Source organism: Corapipo altera, unplaced genomic scaffold (genome assembly GCF_003945725.1).
Source record: "Corapipo altera isolate COAL_440 unplaced genomic scaffold, ASM394572v1 0, whole genome shotgun sequence".
Taxonomy (NCBI): Eukaryota; Metazoa; Chordata; class Aves; order Passeriformes; family Pipridae; genus Corapipo; species Corapipo altera.
The window spans coordinates 67,432,319-67,459,458 of record NW_020884872.1 but is presented as its reverse complement, the minus strand read 5'-3'; the positions used below and the strand labels follow the sequence as shown (position 1 = coordinate 67,459,458).

The window sequence follows — 27,140 nt, the reverse complement described above, 5'->3', positions numbered from 1 at the left end:
CATCCAAGTTGAACAAGCGAAGTGACCTCAGTGTCTCCTCATAACTCTTGCCCTTGAGGCCTTTTGCCATATTGTTCTCCCTCCCTGGGACACACTCTAATAGTGTGATGCCCTTCTTATACTGAAGTGCTCAAAACTGCACCGAGTAGTTGAAGTGTGGCAAGCTGCACCAGTGCAGTTAGGTTTACTGTCATGTTCAGATTAGCAATGTAAAAGGTAGACGTCTAAACAGAAAAGTCCCCAGGAAATTAATTTCATCTTGACCTAAAAAAGCTGTGATGGTTTGCACCTTAGACATGATTCGCTCTCCATAGATTACAGAAGATTCCTCTGCAACTACTTCAGAATGGCTAATTTACATTCAGAGAACTAAAGATAGGAATATTAATCTGAAGATTACTATTTTGCTCTCATATGATTCTGAAACCATATGAGTAAATAATTAATTGCTGAAAATATAATGCACTAACTACCCTGAGTGTCATGGGCAAAATCCTGTCCCCACTGCTCCCTTTAAGCAACATGCCAGTGCATATACTTCACTTCAAACTATGTTTTATGCATGTTTAAGTGTTTTTCTAGGGAGCTGAACACAGGCACTCTGCTTGCTAGCATGTTCAGCAACAAAATCAGCTTTTATTTCCTACATTCTTCCTCCGGAATTCTTAGTTTCACTGTTAAAGTAAAGATATTAATGGTTATCATGGGCATTTCCTGGACTTTTTCTTGGTTTCATGCTGGACAGTCAGTTTAAGCAATTCTTTCAGATTTCCCTAAGCAGTAATGAACCATGTAAGATAATAAGTTGCCCACTGTGCAAACACATGAAACACTGCTAATTACAGGCTTTCACCCCAGTTAGCTATGACAGTAACTCAGAGACAGCCTTCTTGAGTGTCACACTAAGCTATTACTTTTACATTATTCAGGAATTAAGGGCTTTTCCAGAATAAAAAGTACTGTAAATCTTTACAGATTCCATTGCAGGTTCCTCCAGTTTGTAGTATCAAATTTTATGTATTATGTAATTTGCAGCAATAAAATTTAACCTGTGAATTTACCAAAACAAGGTGTCTTATGCCTATCTTATAAAATTAATGAAAATATGTGCTGTAAAGTAATTTTGAACTGGTTGCCTAGTTTGTCTTTAAAAGAAGAAAGGAAAAATATGAAAAAGAGAAATTGATACTCAAGGTAGGTGTCACTCCTGCTAATAATTTGCTTCTATCCTGTTCAACTGCACAGCAGTCTTGTGACTAACGGATGGGCAAGCAAGTATCAGAAAATTGCTTCAGCTTTGTCAGCTAAGAGCACTTTGACTATGCTAGGAAACAATGAAACTTCAGTTGATACAAAAGCAAAAAAGTATTTAAAATTAATAAACTGTAGCAATCTTTCAATTTATAGCTCTTAACATTTTTTAAAAAGCAGCTTTTGCAACGGATTTGGTATATGAATGAAGTGATGAAACACTTTGACCTAACAGCATTAACAGATGCTGTTGCCATATTAAGAAAGTGCAATGATTTTTGAAAGTTACTGAGTCACACATTTTTCTTACCTGTAAGATCTCTGAGAGGTACGTGCGCCGCTCATCATTAGCTTTGTGGTAAGCCTACAGTTAAAGCAAGAGATACAGGTTATCATTAAACAAAATTTTTAAAAGTTGAATCACACAGGAAAACTCCAATATACAGCAGAATGTTTTTCCAGTGACATATTTTATGGAACTATTCTATTGTGTGTTCCACACACACTGTTTGTCAGACAACATAATAGCTTTTATAGATTAGAGGCATACAGTGATTACAAACCTTTGCTTCCTGTTTCAGTCTAAGCTCATAGTCCTTTAGCTGATTCTGGAGACGACTCTTTTCTTCTTCCAGCTGTTTAAGAACCTTCTTTAAGGAACCCTGTGGTTATAGTAAATAAAACAATGCTTTACAAATATTTCCATTCTGAATAAAGATGTCATCACCATAGCCCTTATTTTTTAACCATTATGATGTTTGTCATTCTCTTTGGTTCTTGTGCACTTTTTGTTTTCATGGTTCTGGCTGGCACACTGCGGAGACAGAAGCAATTAGCCATATGCTACAATTATTAGTTATACACTACATTTCCACTGTGTTAAAAATGATGCAGGTACAGCTTTCCATGCTCCTGCTCCTTGACAGATTAGCAAAGTAACCTTGTGCTGACCAGTCAGAATTGCTCCCTTCTTCTAACCAAAATTTCCTCTGATTTCAGATCTTACCAGCACATCCATTTTCAAACCACTTGCTGAGAGAGCTGCTGAACTGGCTGAAGAGGCACATGGGATGTCAAAGGCAACTCATACCAACTTGGCTAGAAAGCAGTATTTTGTGGGAACTCTGTCTTAGGTGTTCAGTCATTTACCTTGCCTACAACTGGGATAAATTAGGGTAACAGCAGTAGTCCATTTTGACTACTGGCACTAGCTGAATCTTTGCTTGCTGTGTAATGGAAGTAAAACACACACTCAAGCAGGACCTCCTCCACTTCTACCATGGAAAACTGCTTCTCATAATCCCTTTTATAAACTGGTCCAGTAGAGACATTCTTATAGAAGCCTCTAGCATAGATGACTTTAAATTCCTTATCTTAGAGTTTCCTCTATCAAGCTCAGGAACAATGCACTCCAACAAAGAGGAATTTGGGCAGACATGCCAGGAGGCCTGCAAACAAGGAGCTCCTGGACAAGCTCCACCACAAAAAGAAAGCCTAGAGAGGGTGGAAACACAGACAGTAACCTAAGAGGAATACAGAGATTGTTCAGTCAGGGATCAGGTTAGGAAAGTTAATGTCCTGATAGAATTAAACCAGGCCAGGGATGTCAAGGGCAACAAGAAAAGCTTCTATAGGTATGCTAGTGATAATAGGAAGTCCAGGGAAAATGTAGGCCCTTTCCAGAAAGAAACAGGAGACCGGGTTACCAAGGACATGGAGAAGGCTGAAGTTCTCAATTACTTCGTTGCCTATGTCTTCACCAGCAAGTGAAGGGATGGCATGCAGAGTGACCTTGACAGGCTTTAGAGATGGGCCTGTGCAAACCTCAGGAAGTTCAACAAGGCCAAGTGCAGGACTTGCAGCTGGGTCAGGGCAATCCCAAGCACAAACACACGCTGGGATGACAATGGATTGAGAGCAGCCCTGAGAAGAAGGACTTGGGAGTGATGGTGGATAAAAAGCTTGACATGAGCTGGAAATGTGCACTTGCAGCCCAGAAAGACAACCATATATCCTGGGCTGCATCATAAGAAGTGCAGCCAGCAGGTTGAGGGAAGTGACTGTCCTCCTCTGCTCTGCTCTCTTGAGACCCCACTTGAAGTACTGCGTCCAGCTTTGGGGCCCTCAAGAAGGATGTGGACCTGCTGCATCAAGTCCAGAGAAGGGAGCTGGAGCACTTCTTCTCTGAAGACAGGTTGAGACAATTAGGGTTGTTCAGCCTGGACAAGAGAAAGTTCTATAGAGACCTTACAGCACCTTCCTGTACCTGAAGGGAGCTTACAAGAAGGCTGGAGAGGGACTTTGTCTTACAAAGGCATGTAGTGACAGGGGTAATGGCTTTAAACTGAAAGAGAGTAGATTTAGACTAGATATTAGGAAGAAACTCTTTACTGAGAGGCACTGGAAGAGGTTACCCAGAGAGGTTGTGGATATCCCGTCCCTGGAAGTGTTTTAGGTTGGATGGGACTCAGAGCAACCTAATCTAGTGGAAAGTGTCCCTGCCTACGGCAGGGGCGTTGGAACTAGATGATCTTTAAGGTCCCTTCCAACCGAAACTATTCTATGATTACTCAAGGTCAGTTTGTACCTGATTGTTCTTGTACTGAAATGTGTTTTAAGATAAATGTTCTTCCTCCCTAGTGTTTGTCCCCAGCATGTATAGACTGAAAACATGAGCATCTTTTTTCAACATTCATTTTACTAGGATAAATAAACTGAACTTGGCTCACAGTCAACAACGAATCAGCTAGAATACCTAGATGTTCCTCTGCAGTTGTATCAGCTCTCAATTCACAACAGAATTTCTTTATTATTTCCTAAATCCTTTGGTCTGCACTATTAAATTTTACTCCCATTTTTAATAATCTAGCCTTCAGTGTCTTTCTTTTCCTAGACAACATCCAGATCCCAATTATATTATATAATTGGTTTCAGGAGAGAGATATCATAATCTAATTCTACTTTGTGTATCAAGGTCATGCATTAAATATTAAGATTCTTCCTAAACCTGGTCCTGGAAGAACTCTGCTTGTACTCTCCCAGCAGACTCCCTCACTAATCACTGCTATCATGTTCCATTTGCCAGCTCTTTATTCTTTCAACAAATCTACTCATTTTCATTTTCTCAATTAATCAGTCACTTCCCATATGACATGGTGTCTTTATCAGAGGTCACAATTAATAAGATTACTATATTTATTGTGTCAACAAATCTACTGTCTCATCACAGAATGTCAACAGGTTTGCCCACCATGAGACATTTTTAATAAATCCATGCTTCAGTTTCATTTTGCAACAATTATTTCTCTCTTTATCTTAAAACTGAAAAAAGTGCTTTACTCCAGCACACACAATGCACATATCTTTATTAAAACCACTTGCAGATCAGTGATGTAGCAAGCCAGTTCCTTCAGAATCCTAAGGTACAGATTACCCATTTCCCTCATTTTAAGCACATCCAGCTCTTTGAGTTTTCCTTAGGATTTGGTTACTGTTATTTCCTCTTCCAAGCACTCGCTGATGTTAGCTATTTTTCCCTTTGTTCTGCATTTTATTGCTTCTACCTTTACTGAAAACTTAGGCAATATATACGTTCAATTTAAAGTGAATGAATTCATGATCCCTGGCAGGCTTTTTGACCGCCTTTTCTGAAATGATTTGTAGATTTAAAAAATCTAAAATAGCATTACTTCCTTTTTATTCAGTATTTTCTGATAAAATACGTTAATTATCACATCCACTGATATCTGTGCCTCATCATTATTATTATTAGCCCTTGGTTTTTAGTCTTTATTTATAAGTATCACATATGATACAATTTCTGGCAGTAATTTAATAATATTATAGCCAAATTCAACCATGCAAATGTTATATTTATATCTATATCTGACTGTATGGATGGGATTTAGTCTGATGTGAGTATATCTACGTTTGAGTGCCAATATGTGAACGGAGCTCCTCCTAAGAGCCACAGTGAAGACAATCACTGATGTGCAGTGATTCATTCAGCTAAGCAGCTAAAGAGCTCAACTTAGTTGCCATCTGAGATGTTCTAGAGAGGCCAAGACATTCATGTGTGGCAGATACAACATATGGGTTGCACAAGACACATCCTTCTGGAGCAGTAGTGGGCTACTCTGCACTGAAACATCTGCAAGACCATTTATACAATTATTCCACAGAAGATGCCAACCTAGATAAATCTAGATACAAATCTCTGTACTCAGCTGACTGTATTAATAAGACCTGCACTGCCTGTAGTAGGAATTAAAATATCTAGCCAAGAGGTAGACATCCATATAGAGAAAAGAAAATATTTGTGTCCTAATATTTAAGTAAATCATATTGTTTCAATGTATATTTCAATATTATTTCCCAATATTATTGTGACTAAACTTTGTTTTCCCTACCCATCCTCAAGATGAATTCATCCAAACAGCTGATGAAGAAAAAAACCAACAACATTTATGGTAAAAGTCTCTCATATCTGCTACATACCACATCTATCACTGTTATGTTCTTTCATGACAAGTGTGTATCTTTAATACTTGTTTTCCCTTCATGTTTTCATTATCAATGCTATTGCATTCCTAGCTTGTCAGCTTCTCCAATTTGTCTGCTTAGGTCCCCTGTGTAAAATACTTATCTGTCACAGAATTTTTGTTTCTTTTTATTTCTAACACAAGAACCTCCTTAGTCAGAATAGATGAATCCTTTCACTTTTTGTACTGATTACCTGATCATTGCCTTAATAATCAATTATTTCTTCTCATGACCTTCATGTTTTGCTAGGCCTTTATTTACCAGATTTTCTCAGTAAACAAGGAAAGGAAGAAAACATGATTCTCCAAATATTTCCATCTTCTTTTTCCATGGAAATTTCAGCATTTTTTCCCTTTTTAGCATGCAAATCTCAGATCCAGAAGGCCAGTATCCCTATATGGTATATTTCTCAGAGAGTTTATGAATGTTTGCTAATAGTAAAAAATTACATCTGCCTGTTTGAAGTCTCAAGTCTTTTCTAGCATCTACAGATCATGGTATCTTTAATTTTTTTTTTGCGTAATTTTCTGTATAACATGTTAGTTATTTGGCTTCAAATTTTATTTTTCATTTAAAAAATCCTGGCCTTTACTGAGATTTCCCTCAGAATGATTTCTATTGAAATTAAGATTTTGAAGGAGCGTGGTAAAAGGCACAGTACTTTTAAAACATGTTGCAAAAAAGAATAACTCCTCCCACTGTTCAATATGAAAAAAAAGGAGAAGAAGAGATGCATCTTTGGAGAATACTTTACATATGACTGAATTGTTATTAACTTTAATCTGTTAAAACAGAGACTTGAAAAAGAACTTGAGACATGAAAAGAATTGAGGAGTTGTTGGGTATTTTTTCCTAATTAAAGTAGAAGTACCTTGGATGCAGATGCAAACTTTGTCCTAGTACAGAGGACTCCTACAGTCAATACAGGCAATGTTGGCCAATTCAAGGAGAAAAAGTAAGCTGCAGATTAAAGAGATTTGGCTAAATTCCACTAGGGTCATGTGCTATTTCATTTCAACATCAGTGTCTCTACGGAACTAAACAAGACAGATAGAGAAGGCCTCAGCCTTCCAACTATGAAACTAAGGTTTTTTGCTTTCTTGACCTCACTGGACATTAAAGACTATGACCATCTGGCAGCATATTTTGTACAGCATATTTTGTACCACTTACTACATATTTTGTATCACCACAGTAAGCTTAAATACAATAAATACAGAAGCTTATGCTGCTCTCCAGATTTGTTCTATGTAAATCCACAGCCCACTATTTATTTCCTTACTAGATTGTCCATCAGTATTATATAAGACAGCAGGACTTGGTGTTGCAGCTGTTACTTACGACAGAGCAATTTGGTATCTCCTCAGTGATGGTACTCATCTAATTTCTTTGAGTTCCTTCACTTACAGAGTAGACTACTTTTAGATCTTTTCTTCATTAGTCTTTTCAGAAGCACTGTCTATTTTTTGCTGCCAATGCAGCTGGTCCACTGCAGATGCCTGGGCATTCATTCAGCTCTGAAGCAAGGATGCTATCCAAACGCAAGCAAACAAATGGGGCACTACACTGCTTCTGATTAGCAAACAGATGGAAATAGGTTGATAATGTGACTAAAAGCATACAGTTACCATCCCTACAGTATCTGGGTACCTCATAAATTGTAATAAACCTATGCTTACAATTCTCCTGTGAAATAAGAAAGCTGTAAAATACTCCAAATTTTCAGATTGGGAAGTGAAACCCAAAATCAAAATAGGACTGGAGCTGACACAGCACTTCAGGAAGAATTTAACATCCTCACGTTAGTAAAGCAGTCTATGCAATGTCTTACATTCCTCACATTTGATTTTGCTGAATAACAAGTAGGCATCTGAGCTGTTGCTGTTGTGGTTGCCCATAAGTGTAAGCTTAATTGAGCTGCTTAGTTTGCTGCTAAAAGTTTTCATGGAGTCTCAAAGCAAGGCTTCCTGGAGGTCATCTCTCTAACAGAGCACAGACTGGCAAGGATGCTCTACCCACGTTACATGAGGAAGAAAGTACATGACCCTATCTGACAGCCTAGAATTTAACCCAGAAAGAAATTAGTTGAGTTACATTTTAGTCCTCTGCTACCCTAAGAGCTTGCATTCTGATATCTCATATCCTGAAAATGCCCTTGCCACCATCATACTTTACTGGTGCTGAGATAATTTTTGAAGCCAGGCTGTTAATCAGTCAGAAATGCAAAAATTTATATGGAGGAAAAAGGAACAAGTGAGAAAGGCTGCAAGGTCATGTCTACTTCTGGAAAGGAGGCAGGATTTCAGCCACAGTTCTTGGGTATTTCTTATCAACTTCCCATTGGTTTTCCATCTTTATATGTAATCTGTTGTGAATCCCAGTCTAACTGCCTTTCTCCCAGCTAATACCTAGGAACTTTAGTCAGTTAGTTCAGCCTTTTGACTTCTGTTCCTGCATTCATGTACCTAATTGACGATGCAGAGTTCAGTAGGCAATACTGAAGACTCTATGGGAATCTTGCAACACAGATGTTCCTACTCAACTAAAACACCTCTCCAAGTCGCCAAATACTATTAAATGCAATTTCAAAAATAGACACTAGAAAATTTTAAATGGTAAAACTTCAGAGATGTTCTAGAGGACTACTTTAGCCAGGTCTGGTTATAAGTTACCTACTATCCCTACTTTTAATGCAGTAACTGGAGAACTAGCTGACTCCTTATATATCTGAAGTCTTTAGCTGCTGTACTTCAATACAAATCAAGAGAGGAGGAACACCAGCATATAAACTCAGCCAAAACATTAAGGGCTGGATTTGCCTGTCCTGAATTCTGTGGGAAACAAGCAAAAAGAAACCTCACCAAAACAAATTGAATTCTCAATGCTCATGATTGTATGAGCAGCTTAGTGCTTAGTACTGTAAAACGACACAAAAGCAAAATCTCACAGAAAACAGAGCTTAAAGCATACAGTAACACAGACTCGTAGCAGAGTTCTTGCATCACAGAAAAGCCCCAAAACAAAGCAAGGACCAGTGAGAACTCAAAAGAACCAGAAGGAGGTTCCCAGCTATGCAACACTCCCCCAGGAGAAATTGCCAACAAAACTCCAGAAGGAATCAGTGAGATAAATTCTGAAAAAGCTTAACTGAATACTGAAATGTCTGGGTTTTTTTAAGACGAATTCAATACAGGTTTTTCTACTAAGCCTTGAACAGCTGGACAATGTGTTCCTGAAAAGGAGACATAAGCTGACTAAGGCATTTAACCTGAATTTAAGATCCTTAGTTTTCAGTAAATTGTCCACTCAGAGTAAGCTGGTAAGTTAAAAGACACGTTGAGATTTTAAGTGAATACTTTCTTTATGTAGCAGAATTTTGCAAGGCTTAGCATGATTCACTTTAGGAACAATTGTACATTAATCTTGTGTCCAGCAGTGACCAAGCCCAGACTTTCACAAAGGGAACACCGATTCTCCAGTTCTTTTTTTCACACAATTTCCTTTTTACTTGACTGAAGTTACATATTTGGCTTAATGCTTGCCAGAAAATGAAATTATATAGAAAGATACAGAAAGAAAGTTGAATTTTAAGTTCACCCACATAAGTTGCTCTTTCGGGATTTTTCCTTGCCCTGCTATCAGTGGCAACAGAGGTGACAATTTCTTACAATAATTACACAGCAGAGAAGGTGACAAATCCTTAACATCATCAAGCAGCTCAAACTTGCTTTCATCAGAGCCCAGCTCATGCAGACTATTGATACTTGTGGCAATTTGCTTCCGCTCTAATCCTCTGTAAATTTTCTCCATGAGTTAGAACAGAAGCAATATACCTGTCAGCTGTGTAGAACAAAAAACAGCAGAAGCCTTTTCAATCCATTTTACTTGACATTTTAAATGAAATGAAGTTTTGTTTAGAAAACAAACTCCCCCCCAACACTACGAGGTGACATTCATTGGCCAATTTAGCTGAAATCTTTTAACATATCATTTTAAACTCATTAAGAGCAAAAAGAAATACTACATCTTTAGTTTTACCGAAATGGAAATTGATTTTAGATTGTTATCAATAAACTCACTAGTCATATATTACGGAAAAAATTATGCCTAAGAATTATTCATATTTTGACATCCAACATGCACTTGACATATATACACTAGATCCTGTAAGAGCTTTAGGACAGGTGAGGAAAGGTTCCATATACTTGTGTAGTGGGTTGACCCTGGCAGGATGCCAGGCACCCGCTAAAGCTACTCTCTCACTCTCCCTCTGCAACTGGACAGAGGAAAAAAACCAAAACAGCTAAGGATCCATGAGTTGAGATAACAGCTGGGAGAGGTCAGTTACTGATTACCTTCATGGGCAAAACAGACTCATGGTGGGGATAGTACTTAAATTTACTACTTACAGGATCAGAGCAAAAGAGTGAGAAGTAAAATAATCTTAAAAACACCTTCCCTCCACCCCTCCTTCCTTCCATGTTCCCCCTGCGGGGAACGGGGAATGGGGGTTTCGATCAGTTGCTGTTTCTGTCGCTACTCAGGGAGAAGAGTCTTTCCCCTGCTCCCATGGGGTCCCTCCCACGGGACACAGTCCTTCACAGACCTCTCTGGCGTGAGTCCATCCCTCGGGCAGCAGTTCTTCCCAACCCGTGGTTCACTTCTCCATGGGGTGCAGTCCTTCACAAATGAGCTTCTTCACCATGGATCCCCCACAGGGTCCCCCACAGGGGCCACACGTCCTACCCAGGAAAAACCTGCTCCAGTGTGAGCTTCCGTCTTCATGGGTTGCAGGTCAGCGGCAGGACCCTGCTCCATCTTGGGCCTCCCACGGGGTCACAAACTCCTTCAGATATCCACCTGCTTCAGCATGGTCTTCTCCATGGGCTGCAGGTGGGTCTCTGCACCCCGATGATCCTCCGTGGGCTGCAGGGGCACAGCTCCAGTGTTTGGAGCACCTCCTGCCCCTCCTTCTGCACTGACTTTGGTGTCTGCATTGTTGTTCACATGTTCTCACTCCACTCTTCCCTGGCTGGAATTCTTTCTACACAATACCTTTCTGTTCTTAAATATGTTATCACAGAGGCATTACTATTACTCCAGATTGGCTTGACCTTGGCCAGCAGCAGGAATTCTGTCCTGGAGCTGGCTGGCATTGGGTCCACCAGAGAGGAGAAGCTTCTAGCAGCTTCTAACAGAAGCCACCCCTGTAGCCCTCATCCCCCGTTATCAAAACCTAGACACAGAAACCTCACTACAACTTGCCTAAATGCCAAGTGCCCCCTTGTGGTCAGCATCATCTTTAGATTCCAAACCAGACCCAGAGTGGAACTACTTTAACACAATGTAGTAAGTGTGGGATGTTGATACCCTAAATCCTTATGTCAGTGGTCTCCACAGCTTTGCTCACACAGGTTATCTGCTGACTTGGGCAGGAGGAAGTTAAAACTGAGAACTCCACTGGTGTAGTTCAGAATTGACAGAACAAGGAGTTGCTGACTCTGAAATATTTCACTTGCTATCTCTCCTGGTAGGCCTGAAAAGGGCTGGAGATTGCTTCCTTATACATTTTCTCTGGAAGATATCCCAGAGTCCCCACCAATTGCTAAGGAATTCTTGAGAACAGCAGATAAGAATGTCACTTGACTCCAAGATTTTTCCCTGATTGTTTTCTTTGAAACAGGAAGTGTATTCTGCCTCTGGGCATACCACAGAGTGATTTGAGTAACACAGTCTCCTGGTTTGTGCAAGGCCACCAGGAGGAACAACTAATGCAAATATGACAATTAAAGGAAAAAATGCAAATCAAAAAGGTCTCTTGGAGGAATTCGAAGTATTTATTTGAGGCCAAATGAAAGGAGTAGGAAGGGGAAATCTGGGGGGAGGCAGAATACAGCTTAAGACAATCAGACTAGACTACAGAACTTTCTCCAAAACACTTCCAAGTTTCAAGAAAAGCTAGGATACCAGATTTCTTCTTCTCATACAGCTACTGACGACTTAATCCAGGATGAGCAACAGGGTTCATTTAACAGTTATTTCTAGAATTGCCAACATTTCCCATGTGATTATAAAGCGCTGATGTTCCCTATAGGCAGTTATCAACACCTGCTGAAACACAAAGTCTTCACTGCATGTTTTCACAAACTTAAGATTCCCTTCCTGTCATATTGCAATCACATATGTCTCCAGCGTGACACTGCCCCACCTTCTGCTTGCAGTTTAAAACTGAGAGCAAAACCCCTGAGGTGGTTCTGTGAGGGTCTCAGTTCTGTGGTCACTGTGCTCCCATAAAGACAGCTTTGTAAGGCAAGTATCTGAGCCTTAATGTCAGAATTTTCTCAGCTGTGGTGCTGGACATTCTGGAAAATGGTGATTTATCCCAGAAACCCTGGTTCCTTGGCTAATCTTAACTAGAGTGTTGCTAAGGCAATGCTATCAGGAGTGTGCTCTTCTGAACTGATTTTGTAGTATGCTTTTCAGTATTTGCATACTAAAGCCATTATCTTTGTTCTTGCAGAAAGGGTGAGAGAGAAAGGAATAGTTTTCTTTCTGCTTATATAGAAAATCATGCTAAGCAGAAAGCATGTATTTTACCAAAACTCATTTAATGAAAAAATGCAAACAAATGAAAGCAGCATGTTTAAAAGAAGTAAGTAAAATTCACATCATGTTATACCTTAAAGAGAAGGCATTCCTTCTGTAATTATTTCTGAAGTACTGTATGACACTTGTATTATTCATTGGGACATAAAGGAAATTACTGACCAAACAGTTTTCACTGTTGAAACTCCCTTGCGCTTTTCACCATTTAGGTTATTTTTAATCTGCCCTCAGTACACAAAAATTATTTTCTAAACCCTGGCTGTAACAAACTGTGTGTTCAAGGTATTGATTCTGCATTTACTGCTACGTGACACCTACGTGATTTTTTTGTATTAAAAAAAAAGGATTGTCTCACATCAGTATCACTTCAGATATCTGTCTCACTTCAGAAAGATAACTGTATATTTAAATGGTTTGGTGGTGTTTTCAATGGCAAGAAATCATTCATCAATACAATTCTAATTCTAAATCAAAAATAGTGCAAGCCATCTGTAACAATTGCTGCAATTTATCAACACAGAAAATCCCCTGTGCCTCCTTGTTCATCACTCCAGAATTTGCATTTGTATTCTACTCTATCATTCAGGTTTTTACAGCTTGCTAACTACCACGGTCCCTGATGACTAATCTTTTTTTTTATTTTCCCTCAAGTGCTTGATATCAAGAAAATATTTTATGCTGCCTATTTCTAAATGGGTTGAATTACTGTACAGATGTGTTTTTCTCCTTCTATTCACTATAGCAGGACCTTAAATGACTAGCTGAGTGAGATAAATCTCTTTAGTATCTTTGAGATAATTCCTCTTTTAAACACAGATTAAATTGTTTAGTAATTTAAGAATTATTAAAGGTTCTTCTAATAAGTGTAACTGTATAATTCTAAGTTCATTGGGAACACAGGTTAAAAATACTTGAAAATTATATTTAATTTTCTAAATATGTTGCTCAAAACAAAATCTACTATCTACAGTTGCCACATTATGAAATTGTATGATCTTGCTGAAAGAATCACTTAGTGATCTTTCCACAGAGCTTCATAAAATCACAGAATCAACTTTTAAGATCATCAAGTCCAACCATTAATCCAGCACTGCCAGGTCCACCACTAAACCATGTCCCCAAGTGCCACATCTGTAGGGATGGTGACTCAACCACTTCCCTGGACAGTCTGTTCCAGTGCTTGACAACCTCTCTGGTGAAGGGGTTTTTTTTCCTATGCAATACACATAGGAAAGATATTTTCATATAGAAATATATTTCTATTCATGTGCAACTGCAAGTTGAAAGCTAAATATCAGAGTGTACTTTTGATTGTTACAGACATATACACTATGTTTTATATACCCACGCTCTACATTTTTACTTTGAGCAAATGTACGATGATGACTAGCTGAAAACTCTTTGTTTTTCTACTCACTCACCAGATCTCTCTTTTATTCTCTTCTGCGAAAAAGCTAAATATTTCCCCCTAGTCCCCTGAAAAACTCTCAAAAATACAAAAAGGATTTTAACAAACCTACATGCTTAAACACCACAAAATTTTCTGTGTATTTTTACCAATGTTATACCTCCTAAAAATATATTAAAAAAGAAAAAGCAGCTCTACCTTCCCCAAGAGTATCTGTAAATATACACTGACTATTCTGATAGCTTCAGTAAAAAAACCCAACAAAACAAAAAGCAAGAACCTAGAAAACAAACAAACCAGCAAAACCCACAAAATACATCTATTTTCTTCTGCTCTTTCAGTCTCCCAAAAATCAAAACAAGATAAAAATGAAACATTTCACTAAATCCTTAAGCGCTCTTCTTTCCTTTCTGGCTAGCAAACAGGAGAATGTATTAACATTCAGCTGGAACACTGAAGGAAGGACTTGAAACTGCAGAAGAAAAAGCCATGGCATGGCATGCGGGCTTCGGGCTTGCCCAGACTTCACAAAGTAAGCCTAGGACTCTTCATCCTGTCCTCTAGACTCCTGGTAAGTATGCACCTTTCAGCTGTGCTGGCATTCTTTCCTTTATGGGAACAGTAATCAAACCTCTCTGAACCATAACTCACTATAACTGGTGAGGAGGCAATGCCGTATTTAGTACGGATTAGGAATGTACTGGACTGGTGCAGCCCAGCTTCCAGTAAAGGAGATTATCTCACTGGTAATGTCTCCTGGAGTGCTTGGCAAGGTGTAATTGGATTGGTTAAGAGAGTACTAGCAATTGGACGGAAATAAACACTTCTGATACTGTAAGCATGCACGTCAATCTGTGCTTTACAGGCTGACAGGAATAACATTGTCTGTAACCGTAAATTTTCTAGATCAATATTCTGTCTTCAAGACTTTTCTTCAAACTCAGTTGTATTTTTAAACCAATTCAGTGAAACAGAAAAGTGAGATGTGAAAGATTTTGTTCTCTTTTTAATTGGCTGTTTAGAATAAAACATGTCCTGCCTACCTAGAAAACACCATGGTCTTAGCACAACACTAAAACTGGTAAAAATGTTTACTGTCTGAAAGCCATGGAGGAGATCAGAAAAAGCAGTTAATTATTCACACCCTGCTTACAACAGATAATCATTCCCACTAATGGAGCATGCAGCCTCCTCTAGGCTCAGTAAACTCCCATTAATCTTCAGAATCCAAAGCACAAAAAAAGTTAGATGGTAACACTTCTGTAAGCATAAGCAACAGGAATAAAAATACTAAGAGCCCTGCATCATAATGTTCATTATCCCTGCCTATGTTAAAAGGCATTATCACATCTTTATCTACCTTCCCTATTTCTAAAAGTGGGTAAGAAGCAGAAAAGGCGTCAAAGATTTCAGCAGATGGTAGATTAAGGAAAAAGTCATTCTAAATCTAAAATGATTTGCACTTCATTTTCCACTTTAGAAAACAAAATGGCCAAAACATTTGCTGTTTTTTTCTTGCTGTTTTCATCTCAAGATCGCTTTCTTGAAATACAGGGCATGAAGTATGAGTGATAAGGAATAAAATTAAAAAAATTAAAACAGATATTTCCTTTATTGATGTAAAAATTTACTGTACAGTGACGAATTTTCCAGTGACTATACTATGCAAAATGTTACTGCAACTATTCATCTATGTTATCACAGTTGATACAAAATTGGGAGTACTGACTGATACAAGAGAGGATAGTGTTGCCGCTTAGAGGGGCCGCAACAGGCTGCAAAAATAGACAGAGAGGAATCATCTAAAGTGGGAAATGCAAAGTCCTGGCCTGGGGGAGAAGTAGCCTAGGCAGCAGTATATATATGCTGGGGCTGACTGCCTAGGAAGTAGCTTGGGAGAGAAACACCTTGGGGTCCTGATGATGAAAGTAACCACAAGAAAACAATGCTTCTTTCTGCAAAGGTGGCCAATGGCCATCTGGGGTGCATTACGAAGAACTCTGCCAGTAGGTCAAGGGAGGTAATCCATCCCTTCTCCTTAGCACTGGTCAGACGTATCTGAAGTGCTGGATCCAGTTCTGGACTCCTCAGTATGAGAAAGATTGGACTTTCTGGAACAAGTCCAGTATGGAGCTATGAAGATGATTAAGGAATTGGAGCATCTGACGGATAAGGAGAGAGCTGCCACGGTTCGGCCCAGGGAAGACAAGGCCTAGGGATCCTTATCAAGGTGCATAAATATGTGATGGGAAGGAGTGAAGAAGAGGGAGCCGGGCTCTCCTCAGCGGTGCCCAGCGAGAGGACAAGAGGCAGTAGGCACAAACTGAAATGTGCAAAATTCCATTTGGTCACAACTAAGAACATTTTTTTATTGTGAGAGTGGTCAAACACTAAATGATTCCACGATTTTGTGACCAAGGTTTAACATTTTCCCATCTATTTTTAGAACTACTATATTTAGTTCAGCCACTCCATCTCACATGCCTTACTGCAGATTCAATCATAAACCCTTTACTCAGTTAAAAATTTCACTACATGATTCTACCCAACATTCAGGTCTTATGTACCTTCTACTTAAAGATTTTATTCTATATTTTATAATTTATAAGCAACTGCACATCTGAAAAAATACAAACATAAGCAGGACTGATTGTTTTGGTTTCTATACCAGGTTGCTGCTATTTTTTGTCATGAAAAAACAAAGACTATACAAGTTTTTCAATTACACTGTGATTTGTTGTTGAGCCAACTAAATGTCACAGTACTCACCACAGGTATATGATCAAATGTGCGAACAATGGACAATTTATCTACAAATAAGCAGAAAATGTGACCTGTTGATATAATGTCAATATATAAGCAATAATTCTATTGAAAAAGTTATGAATATCCATTTCTACCTGCTGGATTTCCACGAATAAGCTCCACCTTATCTCGAAGGATATTAATTTGCCTTTCCAGCTGTTTGTTCAATTCTACTTGTGTCTCATATCTGGTTTTCCATTCATTACCTTAAAAAAAATAGAGAATTATTATATTTCCCAGATTATTTAATGTCATTTTAAGTAAAAGAATTTTTTAAAACTGTTCCTTTTAACTAACTGGAGACTGAGAAAGTTAGTAATCCTCATAACAAGGATCTTTGCATACAAAAGAGCCTGAAAATATAAATCAAGGAAAATTTTCACTGGGCTTACTGTGGCCAGAATATTAACCAACTCATGTTATTCATGTTATTCATAATTTCATTAATAATTAACAGAAAAAAAGCTAACATGGCTGCATGTAGCATTCCTTAATTTCCAATTTGAAACAACCCAGTCATGTTTGAAAAGGGAAAACTTAAATTTCCAAATAAAAATTTGAACCTCTATACTGTAAGGGCTTCCCAAAAGAATAAATTTTCTGTATTTCCTAATCAATTAGCAAGACTCTGTTGTAATTCACTTACCTTCATCTTCAATACTGTTAAGTCTTTTTTCCAGTTCCGTTACAGAGTTTCTCAGTTCAAATATTGAGATTTCAAGCATCTGCCTGTGGTATTTAAAGGAGGCAATAAATTGGCTATTGCATTAGTCCTGTTACTGAAATTAGAAAAAACAGATCAAATATATTTTCAGAAGAAGTATCTATTGGTCATTCCTATGTAATTACATTATCTTGTCCATTTTTAAATGTTCTTTTCTCTATGGATACTACAGTGCCTTAGAAGCATTTCTACTTTGTGAATAAGACTGCTTCCATAAAAACACAAGATTGACATTTCCTAAAATAGAATAATTTTCTAACAGATCATCAGAATTAAACAAATGTAGATAAGACATTGGCCTTAATTTTTCATCTAAAAGAAAATGAACATGTTTTTTAAAACAAGAATATGCCTGAGAGATGTGCTATTTGAAGTTGTGAATTAATACTTCATTTTGACTCACTGTTCAATGATTAACAGTCATTTTCTAAATTGCACCCATAACAAAACCAATCAAAACAAACCATGTTTTATGACTATCAGAAAAGAAAGCCAGTAATTAAAGTGAGTGTTAAAAATATACAGCAGCTAAAGCCACAGGGTTTTTTTCAGTACCTTAATATTGAAGGAAAAAATACTTTTGCCCATTGATTAATTCTGTATACGGGTCAGCCAGGCAGTGAAAGGTACCATGAAAACCAGGCTCTTTCTATCTCAGAAGGTATGACCAGAAGCAGAAGGTAGCAGAGGACTTTGATGCATCAGATGTGCTGGGTGACTCTAATCCTTCAAAGTGGCAAGATGGGAGTTTAGTGTGTTACAATGCATCATATGATCTTGATCACATCAAGAGGAAATTACTGCTAAGCTGTTGACCATATTTATGCCAACAGCCTGGTTCTTTGAGGAGATGACTATGGAGAAATGCTCCTGCCTGTGAGATCTCAAACCACATCAGGAGGGGTGCAAGTAAAACACAACACATCAAAATGCAAAAGCAATTTGTGGTTTTGTTCTTTAAAGTTAAATTTGAAAGACCAAGATTTCAAAAAGCAACCAATGGTTCCTGGGTGCCTCAGTGTTTCAGAGCCCAAACTGAGATAGTCCAAAAGAACTGAGAACACAACTCTGCAAATAAAGCCCTTTTGAAAATGCTCTAAAATGTCAATATGACTATTGACATTTTTGAAACCCTAGTCTAGTTCATTAAAACATGCAACAGAGAAAATTACTGTGCTTTATATTTGTTTCATAGGAGGAGTGTTTATTTTTTAAAGCAGAGCTTCCATTGCCAACATGGATCTTCATTTTCCTAATAGTTCATGAGCAATGCTCTTCAAGAAACAGTTATCTAGCCTATGAGAAATCAGAGCTCTGATAACAGAGATGATGACCGAGAAATAGTATCACCTCTTGCACTCCTTGCACCAACCTTCAGTAGATGACACTTTTTCATCGCTTGAAACAACAGATTTCAACCGGAAACAAATCAACTGATCATAAGGAAGTGAAGAGCTATGCTTGGAATAAGGACGGCTGAAGAGCTGAAATAGTAAAGAAATGTAAAGAAGAGTAATTTAAGGTAATTCAAGTACGATTTCAGTGAAAGAAACACCCTGTACAACAGTAAGACAGACATCTTGAATGGGGCAAAGAAGAGCTGGGTCTTCCAAGCCCTCCTTGTTCCACTGCTCTTTTTGCCCCTAGCAACATGAAATTAGAGAGGAAAATAAATAATGACAGCATTGGTAACTTGCAGGAGACAAAAAAGGATGTCCTTTTGGATGAAACCCAGCCAAAGACAGCCTTGAAACATCAGTCAAAAAGCTTAGATGCAGGAAAACCAAAGGAAATCTGATTGCTGCTGCCTGTTTGCTCTCACTCCAAATAAAAGAGGCAGATGGCTAGAAAGAAGAAAGATAAAATCCTACTACATTGCTGCTATCATTCCAACACAAATAGATAAGGTTTCTGCAAAGCATATTCTATCAACCTCTCAGAGTTTGGAAAAGAGGAAATCGTGATGACAGTGAGTGTTAAAATTAAATTTTTTGAAGGAAATAACACTGAAAATTAGAAACATTTAAAGCTGTAACCAGAGCTGAGCTGTACCAAAATGAAATTGTTTTCCTTTTCAAAGAAATCTTAACTAAGTGCTCAGATGGATGCAGAGGGATAACACATGAAGAAAGAGTTCTTTAAATCCAATGTTTTCAGGTTTTAATTTCTGTTAATTCCAAGACTATATACAATATTTCTCACGTTAGATTTTATTATTCTTTCTGCACCATTAGCAAAACTGCAAGCCAAACTACAATTATATTTTGTCCTGATGAATATATCTACAGAAATGATAAATTGTCAGGTGTCACACTGTAATTGCTACACTGACAGAAAGTCTTATTTCCATTTGGCAATAGAAACCCATTTAAAAAAACTAATTGTTATTAAACATTTAATACTCCAATAGCACTCGGAATGCATCCAGGGTGCAATATTTCCATTTTAGTCAATGTATATGCAGTAAAATACAATCCTTTCTCTGGCAGACAAAGGATGTAGAAATACACCACTCTGACCAACTCAGTAAATATTTCGGCTTTTTAATGTATCAGAGTATTTTGCATTTCTGGAGTTATTTCTAATTGTGATAGGAAGTGGTGGTCGTGCCATGTATCTATTAGTGTGAATTTAATGCAGCTGTGTACAGCTGTCTGCCTGCCCAGAGACTTGATCTGTACTTAGAGGGACTGTGCTGTGATTTTACCTGCAACCTTACGTGTTAAAACATAATGAGACATATTCAAGGCCTATAAATCTTTTCCATGTCAATGGACAATTTACAGTCATCACAGCAGAAAGCCACAAATCCTGAAAGCTCACATTTAAGTCATCAGGGGAACTTAACAACATCCTTGCATACTAAGTGTAACAAGAAAGCTCTTGTGAGAAAAGGAGAAGGAAAGTGCAGTTCAGATAAGCACGCTCTGATTGAAACTACAAAAGAGAAAAAAATGCTAAGTTTCTTTTTAAGGCAGTGTACAGGTGCTATTTTACTTGAAAATGACAGCCACTTAGGATGAAAGCCATTTCCCTGCACGTTTTTCTACCCAGACCTGGATATCTGGTACATGTATCAGGCAAAAGGCTGCCCGAAGCAATTTTCTATAGTTGAGAGAGAAACCAGTGAAACATTACAGCAGAAGCTCAGGGCAAGTCATCAGTTCTAGGGCATCAGCTCAATAATATGGCAGACCTTTACTGAGTCCTGTAGAAGACAAAATGCATAGATGCCTTCAGAAGCTATGAACAAAGCAGAAACAATATTGCACAGTGCAGAGGCACCACATGGAAGAGCACATACAGTGTTGAAAGCTATGGCCTTGTGACACTTGCAGTCAGCAGTGTGCTGGGAAAATGCTGTAGCTTTCCTGGCAAGAAAAGCCACAGAAAATGAAATCTCATAACATGAATTAACACACAATTCCATCAATATTAGTAAGCAGCTACCATGCATAAATATATGTCTTTAAGACCTCTTTGTCTGTTAAGGATACTGCAGTATTTTGTGCCTCTTCTCTCTCTGAAACATTTGTCATGACATTTCCCAATCGTGTACTGAATCTTGATTACAACAATTCAGAGTCACATTTAAGCTGACTTCCACTAGAGTCAGAAAAGATTTTGAAAGATTTCACACTAGATCCACAATCATTGAGAATCAGTAGGTACTTTAGAGACAGACCCCTTACACACAGGGATGATTCAATTTATTCTGTGAAGAAAAAAATCTCCTCCTGACTGAGAGTGGTAGATGGGCTGTTATAAAACTGCTTAAATGGTCCAATAATCAAATAAGCCAGTAAAAAGACAACAAGTGTGAGATGGCTGTGAAGGAATGCAGACGTCCATTTGCAAGCCACTCATCCTCAGCTCGCTTTATACCCAAGGGAAAAAAACTGGCACCTGCTAGGGTGTGAGTCATCTCATGCTAGAACAGCCAGGCAAAGTAGGTCAGATGAATCACACCTTCCAAAAGCCTCTCTGTATTCAGGGACTATACATGTCACCGGTCTAACAAGCCTGGTCATTGGCAATTACGTTGAATAAATAATTCCTGTGAAATTGGCAATAATGGTATTGTCTCTTTGTACACACGAGAAATACACAGGAAACAGCTGTAGAATCCACCTGGAGCACCTTTTACTGTCATGCCATCAACGTTAAGGATTTTATTAAATATATATTTTGCTTCCATCAGTAAATAAGTCACCACAACTTGACCTGAACTTTGGGCACAGTCTTGCAGAAGATCCTCAGGGATATTAGCAAGAACTTAAGGTACATAAATAATCCAGGTTTTCATTCATTAAAAAAAAAAAAATTCAGGCAGTGAAACAAAGCCAATACAATTCTACTTCTTACCTGAACACCAGTAATATCAGGATCATGTGTCAGGTAAAAGAACTGGTACATGCAGAGGATAACTGATATATTACACTGACACACTACTAAGTCAGGGAACTTAGTGAAATGAAATTTGCTTACGCAGTGGTGCAAGTATGTCCAAACTCCTTTTTGTGCCATTTTGAACACAGAAGGTGCCCATAACCATTCTGACTTTGTTAATATTGGTTTCCCCCTTTCCATTTGTGAATAAACCCTTCATAAAGTCCCCAACTGCAGGACTAGTTTGAAGAGATCTGCAGTTCAGACACTGAAAGAAACACTGTTCAGGGGGAAAATCAGTATGAACAGAATGCTTGAAAATAGCAAGGAAATGTAAATATCAAGGGTCTGAATTAAGGCTGCATGGGAGCTTCTGACATTTCCTAAGTTTTAATTTACTAACACTCAAAAGGCAATCATGCTGTTTAACATAGGGGAAAAATGTATAACTTCCTAAGCAAACTGGGGGAAAACCAACCTAGAATGCCATGGCACGAGCACCAACAATCCTCACAGCACTGAAACATTTGCTGCTTAAGCAAGGGGACTGACTGCTAACAGTAACAAGTCCTCATCTCTGCAAACTGCATTACAGAGATGCTGTACCTTCCCTGTAAATTACAGAGCTATTTACTGACAGCAGAGAGGGGTGAAAATCCAGCTTTCCAGTTTTACTCAAAACCATGGAAAAAAGAGTGCATAAAGAGCACCTCATTGTCCATTTTATTCATCTTCCGCCAACGAGGCGTGCACCCATGGGAGGGCTCCTCTATTCTTCCTCCAACATGGCTTCCAATCACAGTGTACTGTTTTTGCCTTGGATCCATTTAATTCTCTGGTATGGGACTATGTTTTGGATTTGTGACGAAAACAGTGTTGATAACACAGGGATGTTTTAGTTACTGCTGAACAGCGTTTACACTGTGTTAAAGCCTTTTCTGCTTCTCACACCAGCCCATAAGCAAATGGGCTGGAAGAACACAAGAAGTTGGGAAGGGACATATACGGGGCAGCTGATCCCAACTGACCCAAGGGATATCCTATACCATGTAATGTCATCTTTGGAAATAAAAACTGGGGTGGTGGGGCTTGGTGGGGCTGCCTTGCTTTGGAAAAGGTATCAGCCCGCTGGTGATGAGCACCTCGGGGTTTTTTAATCATTTACTATTCTTGGGTTTCTTTTTTATCTTTTCTCTTGCCTTTGTCTCAACCCACAGATTTTCTCACCTTTACCCTTCCGATTCGATCCCCCATCCCACTGGGAGGGGAGCGAGCGAAGGGCTGTGTAGCGTTCAGCTGCCTGCTGCGGTTAACTGCAGATGGTCCTATTTTCCTTTTCGGCTGGTATTACTTATCCTGTTTCTTCAGGCTCCTTGTCCCACCCCCAGCCCTCGGGCCAGCCCTTCCTACTGCGCACCAGCCGCAGGCGCGGTGCCAGGCAGACCCCCGGTCCCCCAGCCAGCTCCCCGCACACCGCAGCGCCCAGAGCACCCGCCCGCGGCAGAAGCCGCCATTTTGCCGCAAGGAGGCGGCAGGCGGCCCCGCACGGGCGGTGCTGGGGAGCGGCTCCCGGGGCCGCTGCGATGCGGCCTCGCCCCGTCCCCCGCCCGCACTCACTTCTTCTGCCTCTCCCGCCCCAGCTCCAGCGCCAGGCGGTCGGGCTTTGCCGCCCGCCGCTCGCCGCCCTCCCACATTGCGGGCGCCGGTGCCCGCCCCGCCCGCAGCCTCCGCGTCGGCCGGCGTTGCGCGGGGCGACGGCTGGGAGCGCCCGGCGGAGCCTGAGGGAGCGGCGCGGTGGGGCCAGAGGCGGGCGGGAGGGCGGCAGTGCTGACCCTCGGCTCGGGCACTCCTTTCTCCGCAGCCCATGTGGCTCTCCCTCTGCTCAGGGCGAGACAGGGCCGGGAGCGACCGGCGGCCGGTGTCATCTTCACCTGCTCCGGCCCCGGCGTGCGCTGCCGCGTCCCGTCTGCCCGCGTGTGCAGCGGCGCTCGCTCGCCTGCCGCTGCCGGGACGGCCCCGCGTGTGACGGCGCTTCTCTGCCCTCTGCCCAGCGAAGCCCCCGGCACGTGGCTCGGGCAGCACCAGAAATTGGTGGGAAAAACACGAAACAGCTTTGGCCCAGTTACAGAGGCCATGTAGGGCGAACTGTTGTGCCGAACTTTCCATAATTTGAGGAAACATGGCTGTGTGACGGTTGTTTGAAAAACACTTACTCTGGATGGAAAGTAGCACGGTTTTAAATAAATGCTGTGGCCCACGTGTGAAGTCAGGCATAGTTTGGTGGAGCCCGGTCTTACGACGTGCCTAGTCTGTGTTTAGCACCCTCAGTAATTCTGATCTGTGTTGTGCACAAACTGGTTTGGCAGACCCTAACTTGAGACAGAAAAGCTTGGAATAATCAGGTCTTAACACTGATCAAGTCAATGGAGTTAGTTAGTCAATATATAATGGCAAATATTTTATGTCTTACCTTGGTCTGGATTCATACTTAAAATATGTTTGATGTTTCATTTTTCAAACAAGAAATGTTAGATCAGTTCAGGGCATTGTCAAGGTAAAGATTTCTGAGTTAATCTATCAGTTTTAATGCTGCAAGAGTGGCATCACCTCTGTCAGGTTCTTCATGCTACCTTCTCCCATCTGCTTCAGTGCCAGCTCTTGACATTTATGCAGCTCTCCAATGAGCCAGTACAGCTCCTGAAACCCTGAAAACTTACATCAGGGAAAATGGTTAATGTTTGTAACTCCTGGTGGTTGGTGAGCTGAAAAGGCTCACCAGCTGCACAGAAAAGTACTGGACTTTATGCAAGGGACAGCGTTAAAGTGGGAGTGATTAGTGCACTCTTAGATCAACAGATAGTGAACTATCTATTCACTTTCTCAGGAAGGAGATGGACTTTAATTTTCCTTTACTGATATACTATGAAAAAATGAAGGGTGTAGTTTCTCAGTTCACTAAGTCTGTTGCATGAGTAGCGAGCCAAATGCAATAGCCCTACCACTTGTTGGGTAACAGAGGCACTGCTTTTAAAATTTAAAACATGGGTTATGTATCACCATTACTTTAACATAGCATAAATCAGTACTGCCATCCAAAAGCCAGCCCTGAAATGTTGTGAATTGTAATCCTAAAGTGGTAGTGTGTGACACTGGAGTGGGCAAATCAACAGCTCACTGATACTGCGAGGCACTTATCCAGCAGGATCTAATGTCTGGGAGTAGAATACTAGGAATGGAGAGTGGGAAGCTTGATTCTAAGAAGAAAAAGTCATTGTAATTTCACTTGTCTGATATATATTAGAGCAGAATTTGAGTCTCAAGTTATAACTGATGCTATCAGCTAATCAGTGAATTATCACGAGGTGTGGATTGAATTCAAAATTTTCTGAAATAATTTAATCAAGAAACAAATTGAAGAAGAGTTCTGCACTGTAAATGCATTTAAATTTAGCTGCTCATTTTGCATTCATGTTTTACTGAGTGCTACCTTTTTAAGATTCATATTGACAACACATTTCATACGAAACCAGTAATTTAAGTAATGACTTGGACCTACGTTAGCATTCATAACTAACTCAGGATACTGAATCTTAGCAGCAAAGGTGCTAATCAGTAACCATTTTTCTTGTTACCAGTTTTTGTGAACAACTGCTTCGAGATTAATTTAACCAGCCTGAAGGATTGTTCTCCACAAGGAGGGCACATTCATAGATCTCAGAAAGAGCCCTGGAATCAGAAGGAAGTCTGAGAACAGAGGGCACAGGGGAACTGAGAGCTCTTTCCCAATCACAGTGTATCTCTCCGCTCCAGGAGACTTTCATTTGACCTCCTGTTCAGGATACTTTCAGGTCTCAGCCTCAACTCAGGGATTACCAGGTGTCTTAACTAGGTAAGCTCTCAGGAACTATGTCACCATGCACATAAAGATGTGCCCAGACCACACCGGTTGGGTTGGTACAGGACAGCAGGTCTAGCAGTGTGCTTCACCTGCTGGTTTGGAAACTGCAGTGGGAGAAAAGCAACAGTTTCTTGTGAACTGAGGTGTGTGTAAAACTTCAAACCTTCAACATTTTCAACAATCACAGCAGTAACATAGTGACACTTGCAACACACGAGAATTTTCCTCCATTTTTTTATTCCAAATAAACCTGTTAAAATTAGATATGTGGCTACCTATAAAGGTATTTTCATAGTTTTAAAGCTTATAATGTTATTTTTCAGGTTAAAATGTTTAGTAAGAAAAGTTAGGAAACTTGGTCACAACACAAGGTGTTTTGAAAGCAGAATTTTATACTTAAATATCTAACTTCATATTATATGAAGGCAATAAACTGCAGGAGTTACTTAAAAGCAAGGCAGACCAGTTGCTGAAGACAAGCATTTGGATTATGACATAAATTACAAAGAAGTAGTTATTTCTGTAGCACCAGTAACTAAAGTATGATGACTGGCTATGTGGCCAAGGAGAAACTTGTGGATATTGTGTATTTTGACTTTACCAAGGACTTTGATATAGTCTCCCACAGTACCTTTATAGCCAAATTGGTCAGCTTGGAAAACAGATTGGAAAACTGGGTAATAAGACTGATGGAAAATTGGCTGGGCCATCAGGCTTGAAGTGTGGTGGTCAGCAGTAGGACTGCTTGACTCAGGGATCAATATCTGAGCCAATACCCTTAATTCCTCCTTAACAGCCTGGAAGACTGATGTGGTTTGGAAAAAACCTTTCCCCCTGGGGCTGGTGATGGTCTGCTCCAGAGGTGGTGTTTTTGATACTGGGCCCATTAAAAACTTAGTGTGCCCTGTGGAAATTACATACTCACAGAATCAGAAGAGGTTAATTTTAACTGCGTAGCTGGAAAAGAGGCAGCCATGAGTTGAGAGGCCACATATTAAATGGCAGGCGGGGGGTTGGGGGGGGGGTTCCCCCAGTCCTGACCGTTGGGGCCGGGGGCTTCTTTCCTTTCCCGGCCCTAACTCAGTGGGACCTGGCACGGCTTTGTAGCTGGGCCAGGATGCTGAGTTAACACTGTGCCCCCCCCCACACACACACTGTCAGGGGGACAAAAACAGCAGCGTGGTGCCTGATCGGCCAGCCAGAGGGCTGCAGTCGGTGGGCAGACACGGCGCTGGAGCAGAGCCAGCACAAGTCGAGGGGTGCAGGAGTGGGCCAGGCTGATTAGCCATGATCCTTGGAGAGGCAGCTGCAGCACACAGCCATGGAGTGGCCCGGGACAAGTCAAAGCGGCAGCTAGAACCCTGAGGCAGAGGCAGCCACTGAGCAGACCTCTGCAGAGGAGTAGCCCGAGCTCCCATAGCAGCTCGAAGCAGAAAGGCCCCTGCGAAGGGGCAGCAGGAACAGAACAAAACGGAGAGAGAGGTCTGCTGGAACGTTTTCGGGGTAAGAACTGAACC

General features: G+C 40.2%; 1 protein-coding gene across 7 annotated transcripts in view; it reads right to left on the bottom strand.

Moving 5' to 3' along the window:
- LOC113950716 (coiled-coil domain-containing protein 169-like) overlaps window positions 1-23,455 on the bottom strand; it is a 44,030-nt gene extending 20,575 nt beyond the window's left edge. For 5 of the 7 annotated variants that reach the window (XR_003528861.1, XR_003528862.1, XR_003528863.1 and 2 more), the window contains exons 1-6: window positions 23,343-23,455; window positions 17,259-17,341; window positions 16,708-16,818; window positions 16,577-16,617; window positions 1,815-1,913; window positions 1,562-1,615 (exon numbers count right to left, since the gene is read on the bottom strand). Coding sequence is in view for 4 of the 7 variants with exons in the window: in XM_027650826.1 (XP_027506627.1) it covers window positions 1,562-1,615; window positions 1,815-1,913; window positions 16,577-16,617; window positions 16,708-16,818; window positions 17,259-17,341; window positions 23,343-23,419 (465 nt within the window). In the remaining 3 variants the exon portion in view is untranslated. Of the gene's footprint in view, window positions 1-1,561; window positions 1,616-1,814; window positions 1,914-16,576; window positions 16,618-16,707; window positions 16,819-17,258; window positions 17,392-22,952; window positions 23,119-23,342 lie in introns of those variants that run through there. The other 2 variants (XM_027650847.1, XM_027650856.1) reach the window with 2 other exon arrangements.
- Window positions 23,456-27,140: the final 3,685 nt, after the last annotated feature.